This window comes from Myotis yumanensis, unplaced genomic scaffold, assembly GCF_028538775.1.
Source record: "Myotis yumanensis isolate MYYU_CA2020_CCGP unplaced genomic scaffold, mMyoYum1.0.hap1 SCAF_19, whole genome shotgun sequence".
NCBI lineage: Eukaryota > Metazoa > Chordata > Mammalia > Chiroptera > Vespertilionidae > Myotis > Myotis yumanensis.
Genome location: NW_027223770.1, coordinates 939380 through 965981, shown reverse-complemented (window position 1 = coordinate 965981; position 26602 = coordinate 939380). Strand labels below are relative to the sequence as shown.

Sequence of the window (26602 nt, the reverse complement as noted above, 5' to 3'; positions counted from 1 at the left end):
AATCTCCAGTGAGAACGAGTTCAGCAGAATACTTGATGCCATAAGCAGTACAATGATCACTGCTGCATTTCCCAAAGGCAGCGACAGGAGAGCTTTACCTCATGCCAGTCTTCGAGTTTGTTGTCAGAAAGATCCAGCTCTGACACATGAGCACAAAAGGCAGCGATTTCGGTTTCCTCCCCTGCACAGGTGATCCCACAGCTGTTCAGCACCAGGACGCTCGGGAGGTTGAGGCGATCTGGATCACAGGAGACAGAACACTTGCTACGTCAGCCTCGTTCTTGTCTGCATACACGCAGCCCCCAGGAATCAAAATCAAAAGGCTACGATGGGATCCAAGGGTTCTGAATTCTAAGTGGAGACACCAAATATGAAGTAGGCAATAGTTTGTTTCAAAACGAACCAGGAGGAGATGAAAGTCCCGGAGGCTTCACCTCCCGAGGCCTGTTATCCATCACACAGGCCATCATCTCATCACCTGAAGACCAGGTTCCCGTGACTCATGTCTGACTACCAGTGTCTTCTTATTGGCCTTAGTTCTTTCCATTTTAAAATGGAAAAAAGTTCAAAAGTATCTTGTATATAGTTTCACCTTTTGCTGCCTTTTAAAATTACCTCAAACCATTGAAGATAGTCTCTGCTAACCTACTTCTGTTCATCTACATGTATCAATAAAATCACTTACTATCCTATATAATAAAACATAATATGCAAATCGATCAAACAGCTGAATAGCAGAACGACCATCCAGACGACTATCCGGGACCACGCTAAGACACCCACTGGTGTCAGGCCAGCCAAGGCGGGTGCGATGTGATTGGTCAGGGGCCCAGCCATAGCCTCCTGATCGCCCTGCAGAGGGAGGTCCAGGCCTTCGGCTGGTGGGGCAATCAATTGGGGGGGCTCCATGATCGCCCCAAAGAGGGAGGCCCAGGCCACCGACCGGCAGGCTGTGGCGGGCTTCCATCCCCTCTGTGATGGAAGCCCAGGTCCCAGGTGCCTGCCAGCAGCCAGAGGGAAGCTCGGATCCCAGGTGCCAGAGGGAAGCCAGTGCTGGCAGCCAGGGGAAGGAAGGCCTACTCTTGCACGATTTTCGTGCATCGGGCCTCCAGTCTCTAATAAAAAGGATAAACGTGAGAATTCAACCACTCTTTCCCTGTGTGGTATAAAACAAGGACTCACAAAGGTAATATTTAGTAATGGAGGCCTCACATTGCATGATTTTTCAACTTAGTACTTATCAGTATCAAGTTTTTCAGAAAGAGAATGGAGCCTGAAAAAAATGACCAAGTAAGAAGTCCACTTCCTTCTGTCATTCCAGTTGATATGGAGTGATAAGATCGTTGCAATGAGAAATAATAAATGCTCAGGAACCTTTGGATATAGGAACCAAAACACTGTTCAATAATAATCTTCAATAATTACAAAGAACTAATCTTATGAACTGTTAAGCTAAAACAGCATGCACACTTATAGTTGTAGATCTTTGCTCACATCATAATCCCTCTTCTAGAATGTCTTTATCTCCTCTCTAACAAAATTCTACATTCTTGAGGGGTTAGTTCAAGTCTCACAGCTTTGAACTCTTTTTTGATATTAACTCTCTTTCAAACTTCTTCCCCAATCACTGTGTCATTCATTGGGCTCAACATAAACTACCTCATATTATAGTTTCGTAAATGTGACTATCTTGTAATCCAATTAGGCTGTTTGGCTGTTGAGGACAAAGTAGTTTTGCAGTCTCTTGCACCCTCCCAGTTCGTGAAAGAATATGTATTTGAAATGATATCACTCAAATATTGTTCTTGCCCCATGAGTCCAACTAAATGACTTTTGACCAATCAGGAGCAAAACAAGTCCTTTCATTTTTTTCAAAAAATGAAATCATAGCAAGGGAGAAAGACTGACTCATAATTCAAAATAAAGAAATTTGCAAAAAGGCAATATTCTGATTTAATGTCCTAAGTAAGTCCAGCAAATAAATGTTTTAGATCCTATCTTTCTTACCTTTCATAGGAGAGCCCTGAGGTGTAACTGGGACATGGACTCCCATCCCTGGACCACGGCGGTAAGGAAAGTTTTCAGGACTATATTTTTCACATAATACTTGCATAAAACTCCTTCCACTAGGTTGATCCATCTTCCTTTCCTAAAATTCTGCAAGAAACCAAGAAGTCATCAAGATTATTTATCTTTCTAATATAAGAACTATTTATTATGAACTAATTATTTATAAGGCACTAGGCTAGGCATTGCAGATATCTAAGACACGGTCACTGCTACCAAGAATTCATACTGTGGTGAGACCTTATGACTTAGGAAGACCACATGTAGACGAGACAGCAAAACAGTTCAGCACATGAGCCTCACAATACAGATGAAAAGTGCTACATGATTTTGAGGAAGAGGCCATCATTTTCAACCCAGGGGAACAAGAAAGCTTTTGGCTGATGCATAGGGTTCATGTGGTAAGTGATAAGAAAAAGGACTAAACAGAAAGTTAAAGACTAAATATCAGACTAAAGAGTGTGAACGAATCCTCTGATATTTTTCTCCTCTTCCTCCATAGTAAACGAACATTTAACTGTGTACATAGCTACTTGTATTTAGGAATGAGAATATGATTAAGTTCTAGTTGATGAGATAAAAACAAATTATTCTATGGCCACTTCTAGAAATCATCCTTAAAAGAGCCAGAGCCTGGCCGGTGTGGCTCAGTGGTTGAGAGTTGTCCTATGAACCAGGAGGTCACAATTTGATTCCAGGTCAGAGTTGCAGGCTCGATCCCCAGTAGGGGGCATGCAGGAGGCAGCCGATCAATAATTCTCTCTCATCATTGATGTTTTTCTCTCTCCCCCTTTCCCTTCCTCTCTGAAATGTTTTTCAAAAACAGAGCCAGAGTATGCTTTTTGCCCAAGTTATTTTTGCTTCTGTTGCCTTTGCCCAAGATATAGCCCCCCAAAATCGTGCTAAGGTCAATATCAAAGAGTTTGCTGACTAAATTTTCTTCTAGGAGTTAAATAGTTTCAGGTTTTACATTTAAGTCTCTAATTGATTTTTAGTTTATTTTTGTTTATGGTATAAGAAGTGACCTAATCTCATTGTTTTGCATTTATCTGCCCAGTTTTCCCAACACCATTTATTTAATAGACTGTCTTTACAATATATATTCTTGCCTCCTTTGTTGTAGATTGACCATTTAGGTGTGGGTTTATTTCTGGGCTCTCTATTCTGTTCCTTGATCTATGTGTCTGTTCTTGTGCCAGTACAAACACTTGTCCACTTAATGAACCAAAGTTGTATCTGTACAATTTACCAGTTGAGACTATGGAGTACATTTCATAATATCACAAGTCCCCTTGAGACTATAGGGCTGCCCTCTGTCAGGATCCTCATTGTGAGCTTAAGGATACAATCTGTTTTCGTTCTATCCACGTTGTGATAAGTGCCTGCAGTGTCCTCTATCCCAGCCCTGATTGTGTCAAAACATGCATTCATCTAGGCCTTCAGGAATCTTCAAGTTGAAAAGTTCTTTTTTTCATTGTAAATTTATCACCACAAGCAATAGACAATATGGAGCAGGGGCTATGTCATTAGCTGCAGCACCATAGCTCTTATCAAAGACCTGTCTCAAGCAAATGCCAAGAAAAACTTTAGAAATGTTTAACAAAAAGTCAAAGAAGTTACACTGCTATCTTCCATGCAATTGGTGCTGGGGTCCAACCCCAACAGGTCCAGGGGTCCCCAAAGGTGTGGACGGAGTCGGCGAAGAAGGAATGACACGGAGACAGCCTTCAGTTGATCAGCAGCCTAGTCAGGACCTCTAGCCAGGATCTCCAGCCAAGTTCTGGTTAGGAACTGATCTGGATCTGATGTTTATTGTCTTGTTACATCTGTATTTATACCAGTCGATTTTAATCCTGTCAATTTCTATTGCAAAGGTTAGGGCGTTTCTTATCTCCATTCCAGGGAGTAAAGATTATGTAGCTTAAGAGTGATCGTTTGTAGTTAAAGTGATTAACTAACCGCCTGGCACTTAGTTAAGGGGTTGTATCCCCTCCCTAACCTCAGGGAAAAATCCCCACCTAGGGAAACAACCTTTCTCGGAGAGGTGACCTTGGTTAAAACACATGGCGCTAAGGAGAGCAAACATATTAAGAACAATATGCTATATATGCCAGGTCCCTTGAAACATATGCTGTGCAGATGTTTCTTTCCTGCAGCGACTGTGTCAAGCAGCAAGGATGGACCGGCTTCCGGCAAATTGACAGTTCAAAAAGATTAAAGAGTGTATGGGGAGGGTGCTGAACTGTCAGTGTCAGCATAATAGTCACCTGAGATTAAATAGCATCTTTTAACTGGAAGCTTCAGGACCACTTAAATTCAAATCTATGCAATTCAGGAGCAATAATCTTATACACGATTTAAATGGAGACAAACTGAGGAATGGTAATATTAAACACATATTCAAGTCAAAGTAAGTCCTTGTCAGCAAGTAATCAGGGAACATAGAAAGGTGATTCCTCATGGCCCCAGGCTGAATAACTCTTCCAGACAGTCTGGGGTTTTCCTTCATTTCCCCCCTAAAGACTTAAAAGCAGTGCCAGGTGCCCTCACTGACCATTTTCCAGGAGACTCTATTGAAAAAGCTTTCCAGGAACGTAGATAGTGTACACATTAATACACGAGCTTTGAATTAGAAAGTTAAGATTGCAAAATGAATCAGTAAACATAAATCTACTCAAAATCTGTTGAGGCAGTTTGAGGAGGAACATTAGTGGAAAAGGAAAACTGAAAACAAGCAGAATGAAAACTAAGGAATACAGGATGGAAAAAAGATCTTTAAGTGAAGCCTTTGAAAAAGTTTTTTTGGGGGTGGGAGGGTAATCTATGTCTTTCTGAGGGAAAAAAAAACAGGTGTCAAATTACACCTGACTAGCACTACAGCTGGCATGGTGCTGAGACATTTGTAAAAGTGTTCTAAATTGGTGCTCAGTCAGGCAGCCGGGAGTCTTGGGTGATGTCACTTGGTTCCATTATCAAGTTGTGGAGTGCGTCTGTGAAAATGTCAGCTCCTTTGTGCCTCCAATCCTGACTACACTATGCTCTTGTAAAGGACTAAGAGCATGTTGGCGGGTAAGTTGCTCAGTGTACTTTTGCCAAATCCTATATAACAAAAGTCTAATATGCTAACTGTACAACCGTTTGTTTGACTGTTCAACCAATCGCTATGACATGCACTGACCACCAGGAGGCAGAGGCTCCAACCGGTAGGTTAGCTTGCTGCTGGGGTCCAGCCAATCGGGACTGGGCGAGACAGGCTGGACACGCCCTGGAGCCCTCCCGCGATCACTCCCCAGCCCCGATTGTGCATCAGTGAGGTCCCTCTGCCTGGCCTGCACCCTCTTGCAATCCGGGGTCACTTGGGGAATGTTGGACTGCCAGTTTCAGCCTGATCCCCACAGGCCAGGCCGAGGGACCCCACTGGTGCACAAATCCATGCACTGGGCCTCTAGTAGATTAACATCACAACAGAACACCTAGTCACCTAAGTACCCGAGAATGCTATCAAACAATTTGCACTTTATGTCCCCAAAGGACTAGGTCAAAATTAGTATGAAACTCAATGCAACTGAAAATAGTAAATAGGCCATGTCTAGCATGAAGCAAAAGCTCCATTGTGCAGTGTGTGGAGGGTGGACAGAATACCCTCAGGCCTGCAGTCACTTCCTTCACTAGACAAGTTAAATGTGATAATCAATGTTAGCCAAATATTTCATCCAAATTACTCAACTGTCTCCAGGAGGCAGAGGTGACACAGTCATAAATAAGCCTAAGGGGCTCTGGGAGGTCAGGCCTTCCTGCCACCTCTTCCTGGGGACTAACCAGGAGGAGTGGAGCTTCCTGCAGCAGGAAGCTGACTCCAGGATCCAGGCTACTGGGACAGGAAACAGTTCTAAAAAATAAACTGCAGTAATTCAAATTATGCATTAGTTTAGGGAGAAGGCTACATCTCCAGGAAGAGTTTTCATAGCATAAACATAGTGGAGAAGAGGGAAACATTCTCAAGTAGTTTAAAACTATTGACAGTCACTTGACATGAAGCTACTTATACACAACTAACCCATCTCATCTATTCATCAGAGAAGGGCAGAACACACTACACTCTAAAAACCACCTGCCCATATTTTGTTTCCAATTATTTGAAAACAAAACTTAGGTTAAACATTTTGGATGAAGATTCTACAATTTCACCTTTAGGCTCCTTTGGTCAGATGACATTTCATTCTGGTCATTTTTCTCCACTTAAATGTCTATTTCTTTTATAAGACAGTCTAAGAATAAAAATCTCTTTACCACTTGTTTAATATAAATGGAGAGCAAATATATTTCGTTAATTTTGCTATCTCTCTTGGGCACCTTATCAATTATTTTCCTATTCATCTACATATATAAAAGCCTAAGTGACTGGCTGACCTTTCAACTGGCCACCTGGTAGCTATGACGCGCACTAACCACCAGGGGGCAAACGCTCAATGCAGGAGTGGAAACCACAGGCATGGAAACATGGAACAGACTGACGAATCTCAGAGGGAAGGGGCTAGGGGGAGGGTGGGAAGAGATTAACCAAAGATCTCATATGCATACTAGGGTCCCTCGGCCTGGCCTGCACCCTTTCGCAATCCAGAACCCCTCAGGGGATGTTGGAGAGCCGGTTTTGGCCCCATCCCCGCAGGCCAGGCCGACGGACCCCACTGGTGCACGAATCAGTGCACCGGGCCTCTAGTGAATTTATAAACACAAATGTCCTCACAGAGCTTAAAGTCTTACTTAGCTCTGTTCAACAAACAGGAAACAGACGGTGCATTTGTGCCAAACACTTTGTATTTCTGCCAAACACTGTGTGGAGCACTAAAGAAGTGCATGAGGAAAGCCCAAACTCTGCCCTTAGGACAGCCACAACCTACGAGGAATGACACGGTCATCACACATGCCTGAAATAGGCCACAGAACAAGGAAGGAGGAGGTGAAAACTGAGGCACTTGAAGGATGATGAAGATCAGGTTAACGGTGGAGAGAATTTAGGCACAGGAAATAATGCAATGTGACCAGGCACAGAGACATCAAGCACTGGCCAGGGAGCTGTAATGCTAAACCATGAAATACGTTTTGGGGGAGCAGGACATGTGACTGCAGGGTGGATGGGAGACTCAGCTTATTTTTCAGATTCAACTTTATCCTAGAGAAATAAGAGTAAGAAAAATTTTGATAGGTCACCATGAATAGTGCAAGCATGGGGGTTACCAAACGTTATGCAGAATATCAAGAGGTTAAAAATGGTGAGAATTTTAAAGCCCCTGGGCAATTAGTTTATTCATCTTGGGGAAGCATTTTCAGGACAGACAAGTGGGTACACATTGGAAGACCGTGAGTGTAGACCAGGCCCTTGAGAAGCTTCAATGAAAGCAGAAGAGATGGGACAGTGGATGAAGAAAAATAAAATGTTCTGGAGAGTTTTTATAGCTTGTTCTTTTTTTTTTAAAGGATAAGAGAGATATTTATAGGCTGAGTTCTTTGGGGGGAGGGTGCAGGAGGTCAATAATAACAAAATAAGTCTGTGGGGGGAATCTCTCAGAGACCATCGAAGAATCTTTTAAGGTTATTAGCTTTCTCGAATTTTCTAAGTATTTCTTTTATTATTTTTAAGCCCATTTAACTTTTGTTTTGTGGATTTTTAACCTCGTACGGGAAAGCTCCCTTTTATGAAAGACCCCTACTATACTCAAACCCTGCTAGTGTCTTGGACATTTTAGGTTAGCTAGGACTTTTGTTTATTTCTTTTCCAAATCGTTCTGATCTTCAGCATTAAGTATATCCCAATAAAGCATAACTACTCTCTATATATTTTTCCCTCCATGAAAGATTAAATAAATGAATTACTAAAGGACTATTAATAAGCTTTTTTCTGGCTCAGGTTGGGTTGTTCAGTTGGTTGGAGTGTTGCCCCATTTTCAAAAAAAGGTCGTGGTTTGATTCCCAGTAAGGGCACGTACCTGGTCAGGCTGTGTACAGGAGGCAACCAATCAATGTTTCTCTCTCACATCAATGTTTCTCTCTCTCTCTCCCTTCCCCCTTCCTCTCTCTCTAAAGAAAAATCAATAAAACATATCCTTGGGTAAAAACTTTTTTAAAAAGCTTTTTCCTAAATAATTGCTTTAAAAATACAAGTGATACACATTCTGAAATTTTTAAATGTTCAATTGCTTTAAAAATACCAGTGATTTACATTCTGAATTTTTCAAATGTTCAATGGGAAAAAAAACACCTATAACAGCATATAGTTTTTGTGTAGATGTACTTTCCCTTTTTATTAGTTAAGTGAAGCATGGAAGTAAGTGTCACCCAAACCTGTCCTTATCAGAAGCATGTCTAGAGCCACAGCCGAACCTGGAAGCTTTGGTCAACAGATTCGGCAAGTAGATTAAACTCGAGTATGCCCCTTACGGTGCATATGTTTCCAGACAACTTCTCATGCTGTGTAGATACGTAGTTTTTACACAAAGATTAAATTACTTTACATATATAGTTTTGTAAACTGCCTTTTCACAAAATAGCTCATGAAAAACTTTGTCAATAAACATATATCTACATTATCATTTTTAAGGTTTGTAGGGTATTCCATTAAGAACTTTTTACAGCTGAAGTCATAAAAACACTTCAGGGACATTGTCCAAGTCAATATAATGAGGCTAGACAGTCTCACTCTTAATTTCGTTTATAGGTAAACCTGAAATTCTATCTTAGTACCTTTCCTAAGCTTTATGTGATAGTAGAGGCCCAGTGCAGGAATTCATGCACGGATGGGGTCCCTAGGCTTGGCCAGCGATCAGGACCAATCAGGTCGTCTTGCCCAGTCCCAATCAGGGCCGGGCCAATTGGGACTGGGCCGATTGGGCCTGAAGGCGGGGGGCGGGGGGAGAGGGGCGGGGGAATGGAGGAGGGATAGGGGAGGTTGGCTAGCCGCGGGAGGTTGGCTGTGGGAGCATACTGACCACCAGGGGGCAGTTCCTGCATTGAGTGGCTGCTCCCTGGTGGTCAGTGCACGTCATAGTTCCGGTCATTTGGTTTAACGGTCACTTAGGCTTTTATATATATAGATACTTAAGTGGATACCTTCTTGAGATGAAAAGAAAGGAAAATAAGTTCTAATAACTTTCAGAACTATTCTATAGAATTATAGTTCACCAATTCACAAATTTATGCTTTCCAAGTGCAAAACTTGAGTGTAGCTGATAAATCCATTATCATGACACACCATTTCATAACCTGCTATGAACCACCCTGTTTTTAGTCTTTCTCAACTGTATACTAAACCACATTTAAGTGCAACAAAGTAGCACGTCATCTTTGCAAGATAGAATATTTTTTTTAAAACTCCAACATTGCCAAGTGAAATGAGAATTCAGACTCCCGCTTAGTCCTTGAATGATGCTGTTGGTGAGTCACTGCTATTACCCTCCTTGCTTCTCACTGCACTGACTCTAACAGTACCAGATGTTAAAATACCTAACTCAAACTCTTTAGTCCAAAGACGTCTAAAGCTGTGACTCTTATCAGGGATTACAGCCTCAGACCTGTATGTATTTTCTACTAAACAACTACAATGCACATGAGGCATATTTGATATTGAAAAAAGAGAAAGTTTTCTCATTTACAACTGCACATTTGCAAATATGACTGACCTGTTTGCTGTGGTCTAAATATAGAAAAACACTTTCCAAAAACTTTCAGCAAGAACAACAAAAACAGTTTAACATTCACTACACCCTTTAATTCAACAGCATCCAAGGAAGAGTCCCAACCTTACTGCACCTCCCAGCTCCTTCACAAACTGGCACACGCACCCTTTCTACCCACCCGGACTCAATTTGGGAAAATCTCAAAGCTTGTTGTACTTACTCAAAATTCAGGAGTAGATACATTTACTCTCAAATTCATGTTCCCCAAAAGTTGTGCCCCACACTGAGATTAACAATTAAAGCCCAGCAATTTTCCACAGCCAGCCTCTGAAACAGACAAACTGACACTTATCTCTGTTTCCAGGCTCTGAGACTGAGGTGACTGCTCAGGTTTCTGTGGCCCAAACAGCATGCTGAGTCAGACTTTCTGGACTCTAATCTATTGAGTCATTGCTGTCTTTACTAAAAAACAAGTATTTCCTGTCAACAATATGTGGCATCACACAAAAATCATAGAAATACAACTTATTAAAATACATGAAAACCACTACACCCCAAATACCTCTTGTAACTACATCAAATTGAATCACAAAACTAAGCAGCAATACTGAATGGTTTAGTCACCAGAAGGGAAAAAATACTCATAACTTCTTCCTGTCAAAAGAGCAATGAATATTCGTTTCTTGAATGGATTCATTTTCATCCAAAGAAAACTATGTGCATGCTATCTCAGTGGTGAATACACAAGTTTAAGGTCATTCATTACTCAGCTGCTTACAGGACAGATTGTGCCCATTGTCTCTACTCCTGAGCAGCAACAGAAGCTATTAAGTTAAAATAAGGCCTTCTAGACAAGCGCTTTTCAACTTTCTCATCTCATGACACATATAACCTAATTATTAATATTTTACAGCACATTATATTTTTTTGCCAATCTGACAAAAAAAAGGTATAATTTTCATTCAGTCACAGTGGACAGCTATGGTTGTATGGCTGTTGTCATTGTTTTACTAGAGAATCTAAGGGGAAAGAGGTCAGTGCCCCTGACTAAATAGTCAGCTACTGCATGTTTTAAAAATGATTATGCACCCCAGTTGGAAACTGGTGTTCTAGAGGAGTTTACAACCATTCTGGTTCATAACCAGGTATTGCCGGAACATTAAACATCAGCCACACAGAGTTTACGAAAGTTTACAGGTCATTAAAAAGTTCACTAATCCTGCCCAGCCCACATGACTTAGTGGTTGAGCATCGACCTCTGAACCAGGAGGTCACAATTCAATTCCCAGTCAGGGCACAGGCCTGGGTTGCAGGCTCGATCCCCCAGTGGGGGGCATGCAGGTGGAAGCAGATCAATGATTCTCTCTCATCACTGATGTTTCTCTGTTCTCTCTTCTCTCTCTCTCTCGCCCTCTCCCTTCCTTCTGAAAGCAATAAAAATATTTTTAAAAAGTCACTAGTCTTTTCCACATTTAGTGCTGCTTAGCATGGCCTATGGTAGCATTGTCTGATGGTAACAGAAGTGCTGGTTGCCTGATATAATCATGACTGTCTCTACTATGTGTGACTGTGGGCAAGCTTCTTCAGTTCTCTTGGGTCTTCATTATTGCCTTATCCATAAAAGGGGGCACAGGGTGCTGAGATAGTGACAATATGGGTAAAAAGTGTTTACCACAGTGCCTGGCACATAGAAGGCACTTAATAAATACAAGCTTATTACTATTACTTCTACTTCTACTCCTACTACTCCTACCATCACCACTCAGGGAGCATGGTAGCAGTAATGTAGGGCTGGGGGACTAGCAATTTTTGTTAAATAGATTCAATCTAATTGTTTTTGGTCCCAGGTCTATGTTAATTAATGCCAATTAATGATTCAGACAGTAAAAACGCCTGACATTTATAATATCATTCCTTCCTAGCTGGAAGCTCTTCCCCTGTCCTCTCCACCTATCTAAATTTTATAGATCCTTCAGTGCCTAGCTCATTTTTCAGATACCTCTTGCCATAATCATCGGTTTCCCTTGAGCTGAGTCCATGGTATCTATTGCCTAAAATACTCAGTGAGCAACTAATCAATCACATATTGGCATGGAATCTTTCCTTTGTGTCCCATATACTTCTACTTTGCACTATACCACTCGTGCGTAATGATGTGATTTTCACGTTTATGCTTGTGTCGTAGACTGAACAGTTCTTGAGGGTAAGGACCATAATGCTTCTCTGCATGATCATGGACTGGAACTTTGCACTAAACTGGCACTCAGTAAATGTGCTAACCACTGAGTTTTCTAATCAATTCTGATTGTGCATATCAAGTGAATTTTATAAAATATTAAAGACAGGTTTATTAGTAAACTCTGAGATCAGAGTATTTATGAACAAAACTGTTTCATATCTACCAATAAGCATATACTTATGTCTACCACTCCATAAAGATTCCAAAAATAAAGATGACATGACTGAGCAATAAATCCTTAACAGAGTCAGAAATACCTGCTATCAAGCTAAATTCTTTTGCAAAACCTACAGCCACAATTGTTTTAATACTGAATATTTGATTTTGGTATCCATATCATCCTCCTATATAATAAAAGCCTAATATGCAAATTATCCCCTCGACCGAGAGTTCAGCCACTCGCTATGATGTTCACTGACCACCAGGGGGCTGCACGAAACATGGCAAGTGTCAGTGAGGCAGCGCTGGCAGCAGTGGAGGTGCTGCCAGCCCCAATGGGCCCCTACGAGAGCAGGACCGCAGCGGGATGATGGAACAGGTGAGCAGGCAGTGCCAGGCCAAGGTGGATGCAAGCAGGGGCCCAATCACCCGGCAGATGGCGACCAGTGGTGGCAGCGTCAGGTGGGGCTGCCACCCAGCTCCCAGGTGCTGAGGAAGCCAGGCAGGGGGCCCAGCTCCGACCAATCGCCCCGCAGACAGCGACCAGAGACCGGCAGGCCCTGATCGCCCGATCTAGACTGGGCCCCAGGCTGGGATGGGGAACTGGGGGTGGGTGGCAGTGACCCGCAGTGCCCGAGCGGGGGGCTGTAACCTCTCACCGGCTACCTGGGGTGTGGGTGACAGGGACAGAGGTGCGGTTAGAATTCGGGCTGTCCACCGAGCTTGCTCTCATTCCCCCTACCTACCCTCAGGATGCCAGGGCTCACACTCTGGGGAAGCCCCCATGCTCAGGTGCTGGGTGCCTGCAAGGAGCCCACCCCCCCACCCCCCCCGGCACCTGCAAGGCCTCTTCCAGGTGAGCAGGGCTGCAGCTGCCAGGACCATAGGGGCTGGTTGGACTCCCCATGGGTTGCGCAGGAGCCGGCATATGATGCCGGCTGGGAGAGAGCGTGCTGCATGCCCGGCTTCCGTGAGACACCACTGGGCGGTCCAGAGGTCCATGCTGCACCCCGTGGTATCTGGCCGTGCTCACCGCATCTCCGTGTGGGGACTCAGGTGCCGTGACTCAGGTGGAGGGGGGCGCACGGGGGCCCAGGTGCTGCCCAGGGCCCAGAGGTCAGCTAGAACCTGCCCTTCCATGCCAGACACTCAAAGTTTGACTACCAGCCAGGCCTAGGGACTGCACCTGTGCACAAATTTCATGCACCGGGCCTCTAGTGTATTTCATATGCAAGAATTAATAATTTATGTCATACTTCAAAACAATAGATACTTTAGTAACTACAGATTAATATACGTGCATTGCTGGTGAGAATATAAAATGGTGTAGCTGCTATGGAAAACAGAATGGCAGATCCTCAAAAAATTAAACATAGAATTACCATATGATCCAGCAATCCCACTTCTGGGTATATACCAAAAGAACTGAAAGCAGTGACTTGAGTAGATATTTGTACACCAGTGTTCGTAACAGCATTATTCACAACTAGAGGCCTGGTGCATAGATTTGTAAATGGGTGGGGTCCCTCAGCCTGGCCTGTGCCCTCTCACAATCTGGGACCCGCCAGGGGATGTTGGACTGCCAATTTTGGCCCAATCCCCAGCAGTTCGAAATCCCACTGAGGGGTGTAGCAGTGCCAAAGAGGCAGGCAGCTGGGGAGGAGCCCCAGCCGGGGCCAAGCACAGCTCCACTGCCACTCTTCCCAGCCCCACTGCACCTGCCACTGCCGCCACTTGGTAGCGCTGCCGCGGAGGTAGGAGAGGCTCCCACCGCCTCAGTTGTGCTCGCCAGCCGTGAGCCTGGTTTCTGGCTGAGCAGTGCTCCTGCTGTAGGAGCACAATGACCACCAGGGGGCAGTTCCTGCATTGAGCATCTGCCCCCTGGTGGTCTATGCATCATAGCGACCAGTTGTTCCGGTCGTTCAGTCGTAATGGTTGCTTAGGCTTATATATACATACTAGAGGCCTGATGCACGAAATTCGTGTAAGAATAGGCCTTCCTTCCCCCAGCTGCTGGCACTGGCTTCCCTCTGGCACCCGGGACCCGGCTTCCCTCGCAGCCCTGGCTTTGTCCGGAAGGTCATCCAGTCTAATTAGCATATTACACTTTTATTATTATAGATATATAAAAGCCTGGTGCATGAAATTGATGCATGGGGGAGTCCTTCAGCCCAGCCTGCACCCTCTCCAATCCAGGACAGCTGGCTCCTAAGCGCTCACCTGCCTGCCTGCCTGATCGCCCCTAACCACCTCTGCCTGCCTGCCTGATTGCCCCTAACTGCCTCTGCCTGCCTGCCTGATCACCCCTAACCACCTCTGCCTGCCAGCCTGATCGCCCCTAACTGCTCCCCTGCCAGCCAGATCACCCCTAACTGCTCCCCTGTCAGCCTGAACGCCCCTAACTGCTCTCCCCTGCTGGCCTGATCGCCCCTAACAGCTTCTGCCTCACCCTCTGCCACTGTGGCTTTGTCTGGAAGGACGTCTGGAAAATGTCCGTTCTAATTAGCATATTACCCTTTTATTAGTATAGATAGCCAAAAGATGGAAACAACTCAAATATCTATGGACATATGAATGAATAAACAAAATGTTCTATGTAAATATGATGGAATATTATTCAGCTTTGAAAAGGAAGGAAATTCTGATACATGCTAACACATGGATGAATCTTGAAGACACTGTTAAAAGAAATAAGCCAGACACAAAAGGACAATTACTGTATGATTAACTTATATGAGCTATATAGCTCATATAAGTGGAATCATACAGTAATCAAATTCATAGAGACAGAAAGTAGAATTATGGGCCGGGAAGAGTGGGGAATAGGGAGTTATTGATTAATGGATACAGAGTTTCAGTCTGGGAATATGAAAAAATCCTAAAGAAGATAGATTGTGGTGATGATTGTACAACAATGTGAATGTACTTGATACCACTGAACTCTACACTTAAACATGATAAAAATGAGCTCTGGCCATTGTGGCTCAGTTGGCTGGGTGTCATCCCACACACTGAAAGGTCGCCAGTTCCATTCCCAATCAGGGCACATGCCCAGATTATGGGCTCCATCCCTAGTAGGATTGATGGGTCACTCTCACATTAACATTTCTCTCTCTCTCTCTCTCTCTCTCTCTCTCTCTCCTTTTCTCTAAAAATCAATAAAAAATCTTTTTTAAAAAAATGATACATTTTGTTATATATATTTTACCACAATGGAAAATATTTTTAAAAATTAATGAATAAAATATATAATATGTAAAAAACAAACATAGGTCAAGTCCAAAATTTCTGGTTCTTACTCTCAGCACACTCATCAAATTAACACCAGCAATTCACTGAAGGCTTTTAAACAGTAAGGGATAAATTAGTCTCAATAAATGCATTTCATGGGAAATTTGATTTATGATCTTTATTTTTTCTTGGACTCCTTTACTAATGTTCACATGGAGAAATGTCACTAATTCATGAGGAACTATAGAGTTAACATTTAAATTACAACCTCCAAAAGGCACTTGCCTTTCCAAAACTTAGACCTTAAGTCAGTGGTTCTCAACCTGTGGGTCGCCAACCTGTGGGTCGCGACCCCTTTGGGGGTTGAACGACCCTTTCACAAGGGTTGCCTAAGACCATCGGAAGACACATATATAATTACATACTGTTTTTGTGATTAATCACTATGCTTTAATTATGCTCAATTTGTAACAATGAAAATACATTCTGCATATCAGATATTTACATTACGATTCATAACAGTAGCAAAATTAGTTATGAAGTAGCAACGAAAATAATTTTATGGTTGGGGGTCACCACAACATGAGGAACGATATTAAAGGGTCGCAGCATTAGGAAGGTTGAGAACCACTGTCTTAAGTTATTAACAGTATCTATGAGATAATATGATCCTCAGAAATCAGAATAAGGGATTAATAATTTAGACTTGTTTTCAAGATTTTAAGAGTTGCAATTCTTTCCTAAAATTCTTAGCTCATTTAGCTATGAACTAGGTATCAATATCATGATTACAAACATCACAAATTATTCACAAAAAAGGAGTCTCTTTTTTAAGATAACGGCATCTGTCAATAAGAACATAGTATTTGAGAGATTCATTGCATTAAACTGCTCTTTGAAAATAAAATATTGTAAAGGTGTGTGTAAACATGAATGGGAAGGGAAATGCTAAAATTAATGGTTTTCTGAAAAACTCCCCTCCTCCCTTCCCCCTCCCCCCTCCCCCCGCTGCCAAGATTTCATAGTAAAGGCGAACCTCATTAACAGGAAGTCCCTCACCTGCAGAGCCACCTGCGCACTAGCATCCGTGGCAATCCAAAAAGCAATATTTGGAGCATTTTTATTCAAAACTTGGAACATTTGCAAATACTCCCAAAGCAACAAAAAATATGAGTAGCCCGACGTGTGCTCCAGCTGAGGTAGAACAAGATGGCACTCCGCCTTGTCGTCTCAGCCTGTACACAAGTGACCTTTCCACGATCTTTCAGTGCCATGTTTTCCATATCTCTGTGCGTTTTCTGAAGTGATTTCACTATTGAAAATGGCCCCAAATGTAGTGCTAAAGTGTCATCTAGTGTTCCTACGTGTAAGAAGGTTGTGATGAGCCTCATACAGAAAATACATATTAAATTTATTTAGGCATGAACTATAATGCTGCTCACTATAAATTCAAAGTTAACAATTAACAATATATATCGAACAAGATGTTTACTTTAGCCCGAAACACATAAAGAACCAGGTTTGTATTGATCAGTTGATGAAAACGTTGTGACCAAAGGCTGGCAGGAACCTAACTGTGTATTTCCCCTGGGAGCAATGGTTCCAGATTCACTAATTCAGTATTTGTGGCAACTTTATATATGTACCATGAATAACAAACATCACAAGCATGGACTGTACGTGTTAAAAAAGCATGAGGTGGGGGGTGGGGGCCAGTGGGGCACAGATCAATGAAACAGAAAAGGCAGGGCAGACACAGGTGGCTGTAATACGGCAAGAAGTGGCATAGAGATTCACAGCAAAAGGCTAAACTACTCAATAACTGGTCTCAAGACAGTGACTATCAATGTGGGGAAAATCAAAGTTAATCCTCACCTCACAACTTAGAAAAACTCAACCCCAGATAAAATGTGAAAGGCAAATTTTATCCTTATAAGAAGAAAATACATTTTTCTAATAGAAAAGCTTTAAGATCTTGATATAGGAAAATATTTCATAAACAAAACACAAAAGGAACTCATAAAGAAAAAAATGACCAGAAAATGAAAAATTTTAGATCATGAAAAAGACATTAAACCCTTAAAAAGGCAACTGGAAAAAGATACTCACAACACATGTAACTAATATAGAGAACTCTTGAAAACAGTACGAAAAAGGCAACTAACCCAACAGAAGAATGGACAAAAGACATGAACAAGTATCTAACACAAGATAAAATTTGAATGATTAATAAATATGTATGAAAGATGTTCAAATTCAATATTCCAATATAAAAAATTAAACTCTCAATGAAATACCATTTTATATAAATCAGCAAAATTTAAAAACTCTGACAACACCAAGTGCTGGAGAAAATGTGGAAGAATAGGGACTCCTCCACTGCTGGTGGGAACACAAACACCTTGCAGAACATAGACGCACACTCCCTGTGACACAGCAATTCTTCTCGGGTGACCAGGAGAAAAGCAAAAAATGTCCACAACAGTGTGTTTTGAAATTACAAAGTCCTGGTGGAAAACAAAAAGGGTCTTGCATCCAATAATAGGCAGTTGGATAATGGTGTTATGTTCAGAAGATGAAGTTACACAGGATGGAAATTAACAATTGACAATTCCCCAGGACTGCTTCCTGGAGAATGAATAAAATAACTAATCACAAGGGAAAAGTGCAACATAATCCCACTTACTAAAATTTCAAACCCATAGAAAATTAATCATCATATTGTGTAGGGCCACATACATGTGGTAAAAACTATAAAGAAAAGTCAGAGAATAAGAAGCACAAAATTCAGATTATTGTATCTTTGGAGGGTGGGGATGTGTAATCAGGGGCAAACAGAACTCTTACTTCCCTCCTCAAACCTGCTCCTCCTCCACCAGTCCCTATCGTCAGTCATATTCGATTTGTCTTCCTCTCACACCCCATGTAATTAATCAGCAGGATCCATCAACTACCTCTAAACACCCCAATTCTCTCCATCTTCATCACTTTTTCTGGTCCAAGCCTCCATCAGCCTCTCACTCAGGACTGCACAATTTATTCTCCACGAAGCAGCCAAGTGATCTTCTCAAAATTTAAGTCCAATCAAGTCCTTGAAACTCTCCAATGGCTTACCTTCATACTTAGGAAAAAACGCAAGCTCTTTATCACAGTCTTTAGGACTTCATTTAATCTGTTCTCTACCTCTTACACTACTTCTTCCACTCTTTCCCTCGCCTATCAGGTGACACCCGCCTCTCAGTGGGTTCACAGGGATGCGTGCCCTTTCCCTGGCTCTGGGCTTAGCTGGCTTCATCTCAGCTTTAAGCCTCAAATTTAAACAGAAAGGCTATCTTCTTACCAGGCTGCCTCTGAGGACCCGATCAAAAACAGCACCACTGCTACTTTCCATCACTCATCATCTCACCCTCTTTCATTCTGTTACAGCACTTCTCTTTGTCTTGGTTCTAGGTCCCTCTCCCCCAGAACCGAACCCACAAAATCAGGAGACATCAGTCTGGTCCAGTGTTACAGGGAACAGTGTCTGCCACATGGCAACAAATACTCGTTGGATGAATGAAAAAGTGAATTTTACTGAGAATAAACATGAATATCTTCTGGCAATGAAATGAAAATCAAGTATTCCAATCAGGAGTATGACAGGATGGAAAGGGACTATTGAAAACCACTGGAAAAGCATTAATCTAAGAAGAGTTTTAGTTTAAATACTCTGTCTCTAAAGTACCAATAACAGATCCCAGTCAGCCCAGGCTTCACACAGGCACAGCCCTGAGCTCCAGCAGCCTGTCATCTGCTTCATCTCCTAATCTCTTTTTGGTGTTAATCCTCACCCAGGGATATTTTTCCACTGATTTTTAGAGAGAGGAAGGGAGTGAGGGGAAGAGAAAGAGAAACATGGATTGGTTGCCTCCCCCATGCACCTAGACTAGGGCTGGGGATCCAACCTGCAACCCAGGTACATGCCCTTGACTGGGAATGGAACCTGTGATCCTTTGGTGTGCAGGGTGACACTCTAACCATTGAGCGAACTGGTCAGGCCTAAATCTCCTGTTCTTAGAAGAATACTATGGTTAAGAGCGTGAGCTTCAGTTTGGCCTGAGTTCAATTATGAATCAACATTGAAATTTGAGCAAGTTACCTTCCTCTCTATGCCTATTTCCTCACTTGTAAAATAGAGCTATTAATAGTTATTTCATAGAGTCATAGTGAAGATTAAAGTTTTTAAAACATCTAGCTGTGCCTGTCATGTGGTAAGTAGTCAATAATAGTAGTTATGATGAAAGCTGAGAGTAGAAAACTCCAAACACAAAGCTTATCTGAGTCAAATTACAACTAAACATCTCCCACCTCTAATAGAGGTGGACTAATTATTTAAAATGTACTGGGAACATATTTTAGGACAAAATCCTTTTCCCTCCACAAGAAGACAGATGTACACAAAGGTGATACAAAGAATGTACAAAGCCCTTTGAGAACACCACGGAGTGACTCTCCTCACGAAGGATGAGTCTTAGCAGAGAGCCACATCTTTCCCTAGAGTATAGCACATGGAAAGGCCCAAATACGTGTCAGTGAGAAATGTGGCGTCGCTGCCACAGAGTGTGTGGGAAGAGGGCTGGAGAGGAAGTTGGCTGGCAGGGCCAGGTGCTGAGGGGCAGCTCTCTGTTGAAACGTTTGCATTTTATCCTTCAGGCAATGGGGCGATGAAGAGGAAAAAAACTGACATGCTAATTTGATACCAAAATCCTAAAGCAAAACACCTCTATGACTTAAAACACTATCTGATAACCAAGAGCAATTAACAATGATTGACATGGAACCTAGTCTCACTTTTCATTACTTCAATGACCATTGCAGGCTGATCATCCTTTTAAAAACAGATACAATCTTTTGAGTTTTATTATGTGTCTTGTATTATGTTGTTTTACATATGTTCAATTATATAACATCCTGATGAAAGGTACTATTATTAATCCCATTTAACAGATTGGAAAACTAAGGCAGAAATGTTATAGTCAGACTAGAGGCTTCATGCATGAAATTCATGCAAGGTTCTCCACCTCCACCTCCACCTCCACAGCAGCTGCCTGTGTCTCTGCCTGCTGCCGCGGCTTCGTCCAGAAGGATGTCTGGTCTAATTAACATATTATGCTTTTATTATTATAGAGGGCTAGTGAGACAGGATTCAAATCTAGGCTGCCTGACTCCAAAGCCCTAAAAGAGTAAGCCAGCCTACTGGCTGCTCAGTTCATTGATATTACTTGAAACAAAAATTATATGAATGTACCTACTGTACCTTAAAGTATACGCTAGGTCAGTGATGCTCAAATTTTACTGAACGGAAGAATTGCAAGTCACATACCTAGAATTTGATTCAGTAAGTCTAGGGCACAATTTTCAGAGAGCTACAATTTAACCATAAATGCAGTTAATTCTGAGTCACATGATCCAGGAACCAAGCTCTCATAAACCCTGTGCTAGGTGTCCTAGAGATTCAAAGATATCTGAGCTTCCTGTCTATTATGAGTTTACAATCTAAAAGGGTAAAAACAAGGTACACAAACAATACAAAGCAATTCAAGAAAAGCAGTGCAGACAGTACAGAAAAGAGAGACGTCAAGAAAGAAGAGTCATCAATTACGAAATAAAAGTAAGTAGCTTTTCATGAGGAAAGAAAAGACATTTCCTGCAGACTTTCAGGAATAATCCTATATAATAAAGAGGTAATATGCAAATTGCCATCACACCCTCGCACAAGATGGCCGCCACAAGATGGCAAGCAGGGGAGGGCAGTTAGGGGCGACCAGGACATCAGGGGAGGGCAGTTAGGGCTGACTGGGCCAGCAGGGGAGGGAAGTTGGGGGCAACTAGGCCGGCAAGGGAGGGCAGTTGTGGGGGAAAGAGGCCTGCAGGGGAGGGCAATTTGGGGCGACCGGGCCAGCAGGGGAGGGCAGTTGTGGGGGACAAGGCCTGCAGGGGAGGGGAGTTGGGGGTGACCGGGCCGGCAGGGAAGGGCAGTTGGGGGCAATCAGGCCGGCAGGCGGAAGCGTTTAGGGGCAATCAGGCAGGCAAGCGAGCAGTTAGGAGCCAGCAGTCCCAGGCTGTGAGAGGGATGTCCGACTGCTGGTTCAGGCCTAAATCGGCAGTCGGACATCCCCCAAGGGGTCCCAGATTGGAGAGAGTTCAGGCTGGGCTGAGGGACACCCCCCCACACAGTGCACAAATTTCATGCACCAGCCCTCTAGTGTTATATATAAAGGAAGGTAGAATGAGTAAACCACTTAGCAAAAATAGAGGATTTGCATTTCAGAATGGAAAACATGTCAGAAGAAGAGTAGAGGCTGTGGAATGACCTCAATGTCAACCTATACAGTGCCCTCACTGGGATGCTGCTAATGGTTTTGAGGAAGGAAATGATAAAGGACAACAACATTCTCTGAAGCTATGCAAGATCATGCAGACCTAGAATAAGACAATGGGAGTAGTTAGACTGTTTACATTCTAATCTCAAAGAAATAAGAGTCAAAACAGGATCATGAAAAAGTTAAAAACAGGAGGAATGGTAACTTTTAATGCTTAATTGCATGTAAGGCAAAGGCAACAATTACAGCTAAATGATTTCTTCACCCCTTAAGTACAACTTGTATCACTGTCAGATTCATATTAGCTTTTAAGAACTTTTTCTTATTACAGCTGATGAGGCTCAAAATATGTAGAGTTCATTTACTCAAAAAGCAGCCCATGATTAAGAGATCAATAAATAGGCCTCGGAGTAGCCAAAATACATATGTATAGTTCAGATACTAAAAAATATTAGTAATTTATATATTATACATATATACATATCTACACTAATAAAAGGCAAACATGCAAATTGACTGTACCTTCGCTATGCCTTAAGCCACGCCCACCAGCCAATCAGAGTGATTATATGCAAATTAACCCAACCAAGATGGCGTCCGGCAGCCACGGAGCTGGAGCAAGGAGGAGGCTTGGTTGCCCCAGTGATGGAGAAAGCCAAGCTTCCCGCCCGCCCTGGCCGGCTCTGAGCTCCACTCAAGGCTACAAAGTTTCAATTATAGAAGGTAAATAAATCCCAGAATAAAAAGAAAAAAAGGAGAAGCTGGGAGCTTCTGTCGCCGGGGGGGCTTGGCCAGTCCTCAGCCCTTCACCTAGACTGGCCAGGCACCCCATTGGGGACCCCCACCCTGAAGGGGGTGTGACCAGCTGCAAACAGCCATCAGCCCTTCACCCAGGCTGGCCAGGCACCCCAGTGGGGACCCCCACCCTGAAGGGGGTGTGACCAGCCTGCAAACAGCCATCAGCCCCTCACCCAGGCTGGCCAGGCACCCCAGCGGGACCCCCACCCTGATCCGGGACACCCTTCAGGGCAAACCAGCTGGCCCCCACCCGTGCACCAGGCCTCTATCCTATATAATAAAAGGGTAATATGCAAATTGACCTTAACAGCAGAACGACTGGGGATGACTGGTCACTATGACATACACTGACCACCAGGGGGCAGATGCTCAATGCAGGAGCTGTCCCCTAGTGGTCAGTGCGCTCCCACAGGGGGAGCTCTGCTCAGCCACAAGCCAGGCTGATGGCTGCCAGCACAGCAGTGGTGGCGGGAGCCTCTCCCACCTCCTCAGCAGCACTAAGAATGTCCGACTGCAGCTTAGGTCTGCTCCCTGCTGGTAAGTGGACATCCAAGGACTGCCGGGCTGCCAGAGGAATGTCTGACTGCCAGCTTGGGCCCGATCCCCCGGGGAGCGGGCCTCAGCCAGCAGGTGGACATCCACCGAGGGGTCCCAGACTGCAAGAGGGCATAGGCTGGGCTGAGGGACCCCCCCCCCCCCCGCCGAGTGCACAAATTTTTGTGCACTGGGCCTCTAGTTATATATAAAGAACAGTACTCAGAGCTATACAATCTTATTTTACATAAAGTTCTAACAATGTAAGATTTGAATTTCCAAACTCACCAGTTTAGAAGCAAAAATTAGAAGGGGAAAAGATCATTTAGAAGTCTGAGGTTCAAAAGAAATGAAAACTATAAAAAAGTACACACATTCACCAGGGTAAATTCTCCACAACTGTTTATTGAAATTCCCAGAAAAAAAAAAAATTAATGAGAATCTTCCTTCATGTTTCAAATACTTACCATCAAAAAAAACGTTTTAGAGCTAAATATTTTAAAACAACTATTTATCTGATTAAAAGATAATTTAAAGGATGACTAGTACATGACAACACACAGTTCGCTCATCAATAACCAAGATATAGTCAATAAGTAGTTAAGAAAGATATATTTTACAACATACAAAGTTTAAAGATGATAAACATCTTTCTTAAGGCATCTAATGTGGCCCCACTGATTAAGTTTAATTTGAGCAATTCTTCCCTGATGGCTGTGCCTTTGCTTTCCATGTTCCAAATAATATGGAGGCATCCTCAACAAAAATTAACACCATTAAACTGGTCTTAAATATATGCCCTATAAATTGACCTACTGAAATCAGGTAACATCATTTGACACTCAACATTCTGTAGCAATAGGCTGTGTGACAACTTTTAAAAGAACTTTAAACAGAGCAACACATGCAGGCTTCTCACTTGGTCACCAACACTCTTTAATGTTTGTTACAATACTATCATATAAGGGCCTCACTGATTTATAAACAGATAAAAACAACATTTTCCTTGGGTGGGGGGGGAATAATGATGTTACCTGATTCAAAGTTATACTTAAGTTTAAAATATATACCAAAACCATATACATTCAATTATGTAGAAGTATCCTATATAATAAAAGGCTAATATGCAAATATTAGAAGAGCAGAATGACCAGTTGCTATGATGCACACTGACCACCAGGGGCAGATACTCAACACAGGAGCTGCCCTCTGGTGGTCAGTGTGCTCCCACAGGGGGAGTGCCACTCAACCAGAAGCCGGGCTCATGACTAGAAAGCGCAGCAGCGGTGCTGGGAGCCTCTCCCACTTCCACTGCAGCACTAAGGAGCAGCTGAGCAGTAAGGAGCCTGCTGCTAAGGAGCAGTGAGATGAGTGGTAAGAAGCAAGCAGGTCCCAGGGATCGGGCCTTAGCCAGCAGGCGGACATCCCCTGAGGGGTCCTGGACTGTGAGAGGGTGCAGGCGGGGCTGAGGGATGCCCCCGCCCAGTGCATGAATTCCGTGCACTGAGGCTCTAGTTCAATATATTAATTATTCAGCTTGATATTTCTTTAAATAGCAGAAAAGGAAATCAGTGTATGCTTACAGCACTGTAACATTAAAATAAAATTACCTTACTATGTTGTAGAGATAAGTCAACTCAATGAAACTAGACCTCTCCTATTTCTCAGACACAGCAAAGGATAGAGAAAATTAAAGAACATACTTATTTCATCAAATGATCAATCAAATTAAGACATCAATGATTAAGATTATGGTACAAAACAGCAGTCAAATATGATATATATTTAAACAAATGAAGCAGTCAACTACACCTGGGTGGTCCCTCCCCAACACCCTCAGGATCCAAGTCGGGTAACCATCCTTGCTCGCTAGCAGCAGACAATACAGGGCAGTAATTGAAGCCAAAGAAATGTGCCTTGGAGACAGGATTTTTCAAACTGCAATTTGGGACCCATAAATCGATTTAGTGAATTTAGCATTTTTAATTAAAGGGAATGAAATGTAATAGAAATTATTGGACTGCATCACATGTAATAAGGATAAACACTGCTTTGTGGAACTTTTCATTCATACGTAGGTATGTACTGGATCGTGATACTAAATGTACTTCTCTCTAGGAGCACGGTTTTAAAAAAAGAAGTTTGAAAGCTCCTACTCCAGAGATCTAGGTCTGATGGCTCGGGACCCAGGGCTGGATGCTTTCCACAGTCCTCAGCTGCTACACAAAGTCTCCGCTCAGCATGCCTCCTGGAAGCCAAAGGGAGCTCCCTGCAGCGCGAAGAAGGAGCCGGACGCGCCTGGCTCCACTCGCAAGAGCAATCACTCCCCCAGCAGCCTTGGCGGGGCCTGCAGCCTCCCGGCAGGTGAGCAACCGGAGCGGAGCCCTCCTTCCTCCCTGAAGTCGGCAGCCCGGCGGCCACCCACTTTCTCATCTGCGCTCCCAGCACCCCTGCCCCAGGAGCAGCGGGCACCCTCTCGGCCTCACCAGGGCCGACCGGCTTCCCACCGCAAGTCCAGGACTCGGCGCCCAGCCCCTCGGAGAGGCCCGGCCCTGCAGGCCCCGTGACCCCAGGCCCCGCGCCCGCATCCCCCAGCGCGGGGCACGGCGACTCTGCTGCTCCCTTCGCCCTGGGGGAGGCCTAGCGCCGGGGCTTCCGCGGGGACGCGGGCGCCCGTCTGGTTCTGGCTTCAGCGGATCGGGGACCAGGGTCCCTGCCCTGGAGACAGCGGCCCAGAGGCCTCGCCCCCTCGGCCGGCCACGGCCGCTCCCCGCCACACGCCCCGGGCCCAGGAGGCGCCCCGACTCTCGGGAGCTCGCACGGGCGGGCCGCCCCTCCAGCCTGGGCCCCCGCGGCGCCCACCGGCCAGGCCGCCCGCCCTCCTCCCGGGCAGGCCCGTCCCCCGCCGCTCCCCCGGCCCCGCCTCGGCTTCCGAGGGGCGCCTGGGCCGCGGGCCCCCAGAAGGCGGCGCCGGCTCCACTCACCCCTCAGCCCGGGAGGCGGGAGCTCTGCGCGGTCCTCCCCCCTCCCGGCCGCCACCGCGGAGCCGCTCGGCTCGGCCTCGGCCCGGTCCCCGCGGCCCGACCCGCTCGGCCTCGTTCCCAGCGCGGGCACAGGAGCCCGGCGTCCTGGCCTGACCCGGAAGCAGCTGTCAGGCCCCACACCTCCACGTGACCCGGGCGCAGTCCACGTCCTCTGCGTGGTGGGCGGGGCCGGAGGAGCTGGTCCTCACCCCGCTCGCGTTGCCTTGGCGGCGGGCCCGCGCGGAGTTGTCCCCGGGAGAGGCCTGTGATGCTCTGCCTCTCGCGCGTCCGGAGGGGACCGCTGGTGCCGAGGAGCGCAGGTGTCGGAGCAGCCTGGCTGCTGGCGGCTGCGGCCTGACGGGAGCGAGCACCGGGTTGAGCCCTCCAGACGCACTTGGAATGGTGTCCTGGTTGTCACTAAGTTGCGGTGGGACCCTGACCAACTCACTTCCTGTCTCGCGTCAGTGTCCTCACAGGTGCCCTCTAGGCTGGAATCCAACCCCATCCCAAGATGCG

The 26602-nt window shown here is 44.5% G+C and overlaps 1 protein-coding gene across 2 annotated transcripts in view; it reads right to left on the bottom strand.

Moving 5' to 3' along the window:
* Nucleotides 1-26206, bottom strand: part of TBCEL (tubulin folding cofactor E like) — a 73297-nt gene extending 47091 nt beyond the window's left edge. Inside the window, exons 1-3 of one of the 2 annotated variants that reach the window (XM_070399892.1) lie at nucleotides 26048-26206; nucleotides 2008-2157; nucleotides 99-238 (exon numbers count right to left, since the gene is read on the bottom strand). In XM_070399892.1, coding sequence (XP_070255993.1) covers nucleotides 99-238; nucleotides 2008-2140 — 273 coding nt within the window. In that variant the 5' untranslated portion in view covers nucleotides 2141-2157; nucleotides 26048-26206. Of the gene's footprint in view, nucleotides 1-98; nucleotides 239-2007; nucleotides 2158-9960; nucleotides 10030-26047 lie in introns of those variants that run through there. The other variant, XM_070399893.1, reaches the window with a different exon arrangement.
* Between the last annotated feature and the right edge of the window lie 396 nt (nucleotides 26207-26602).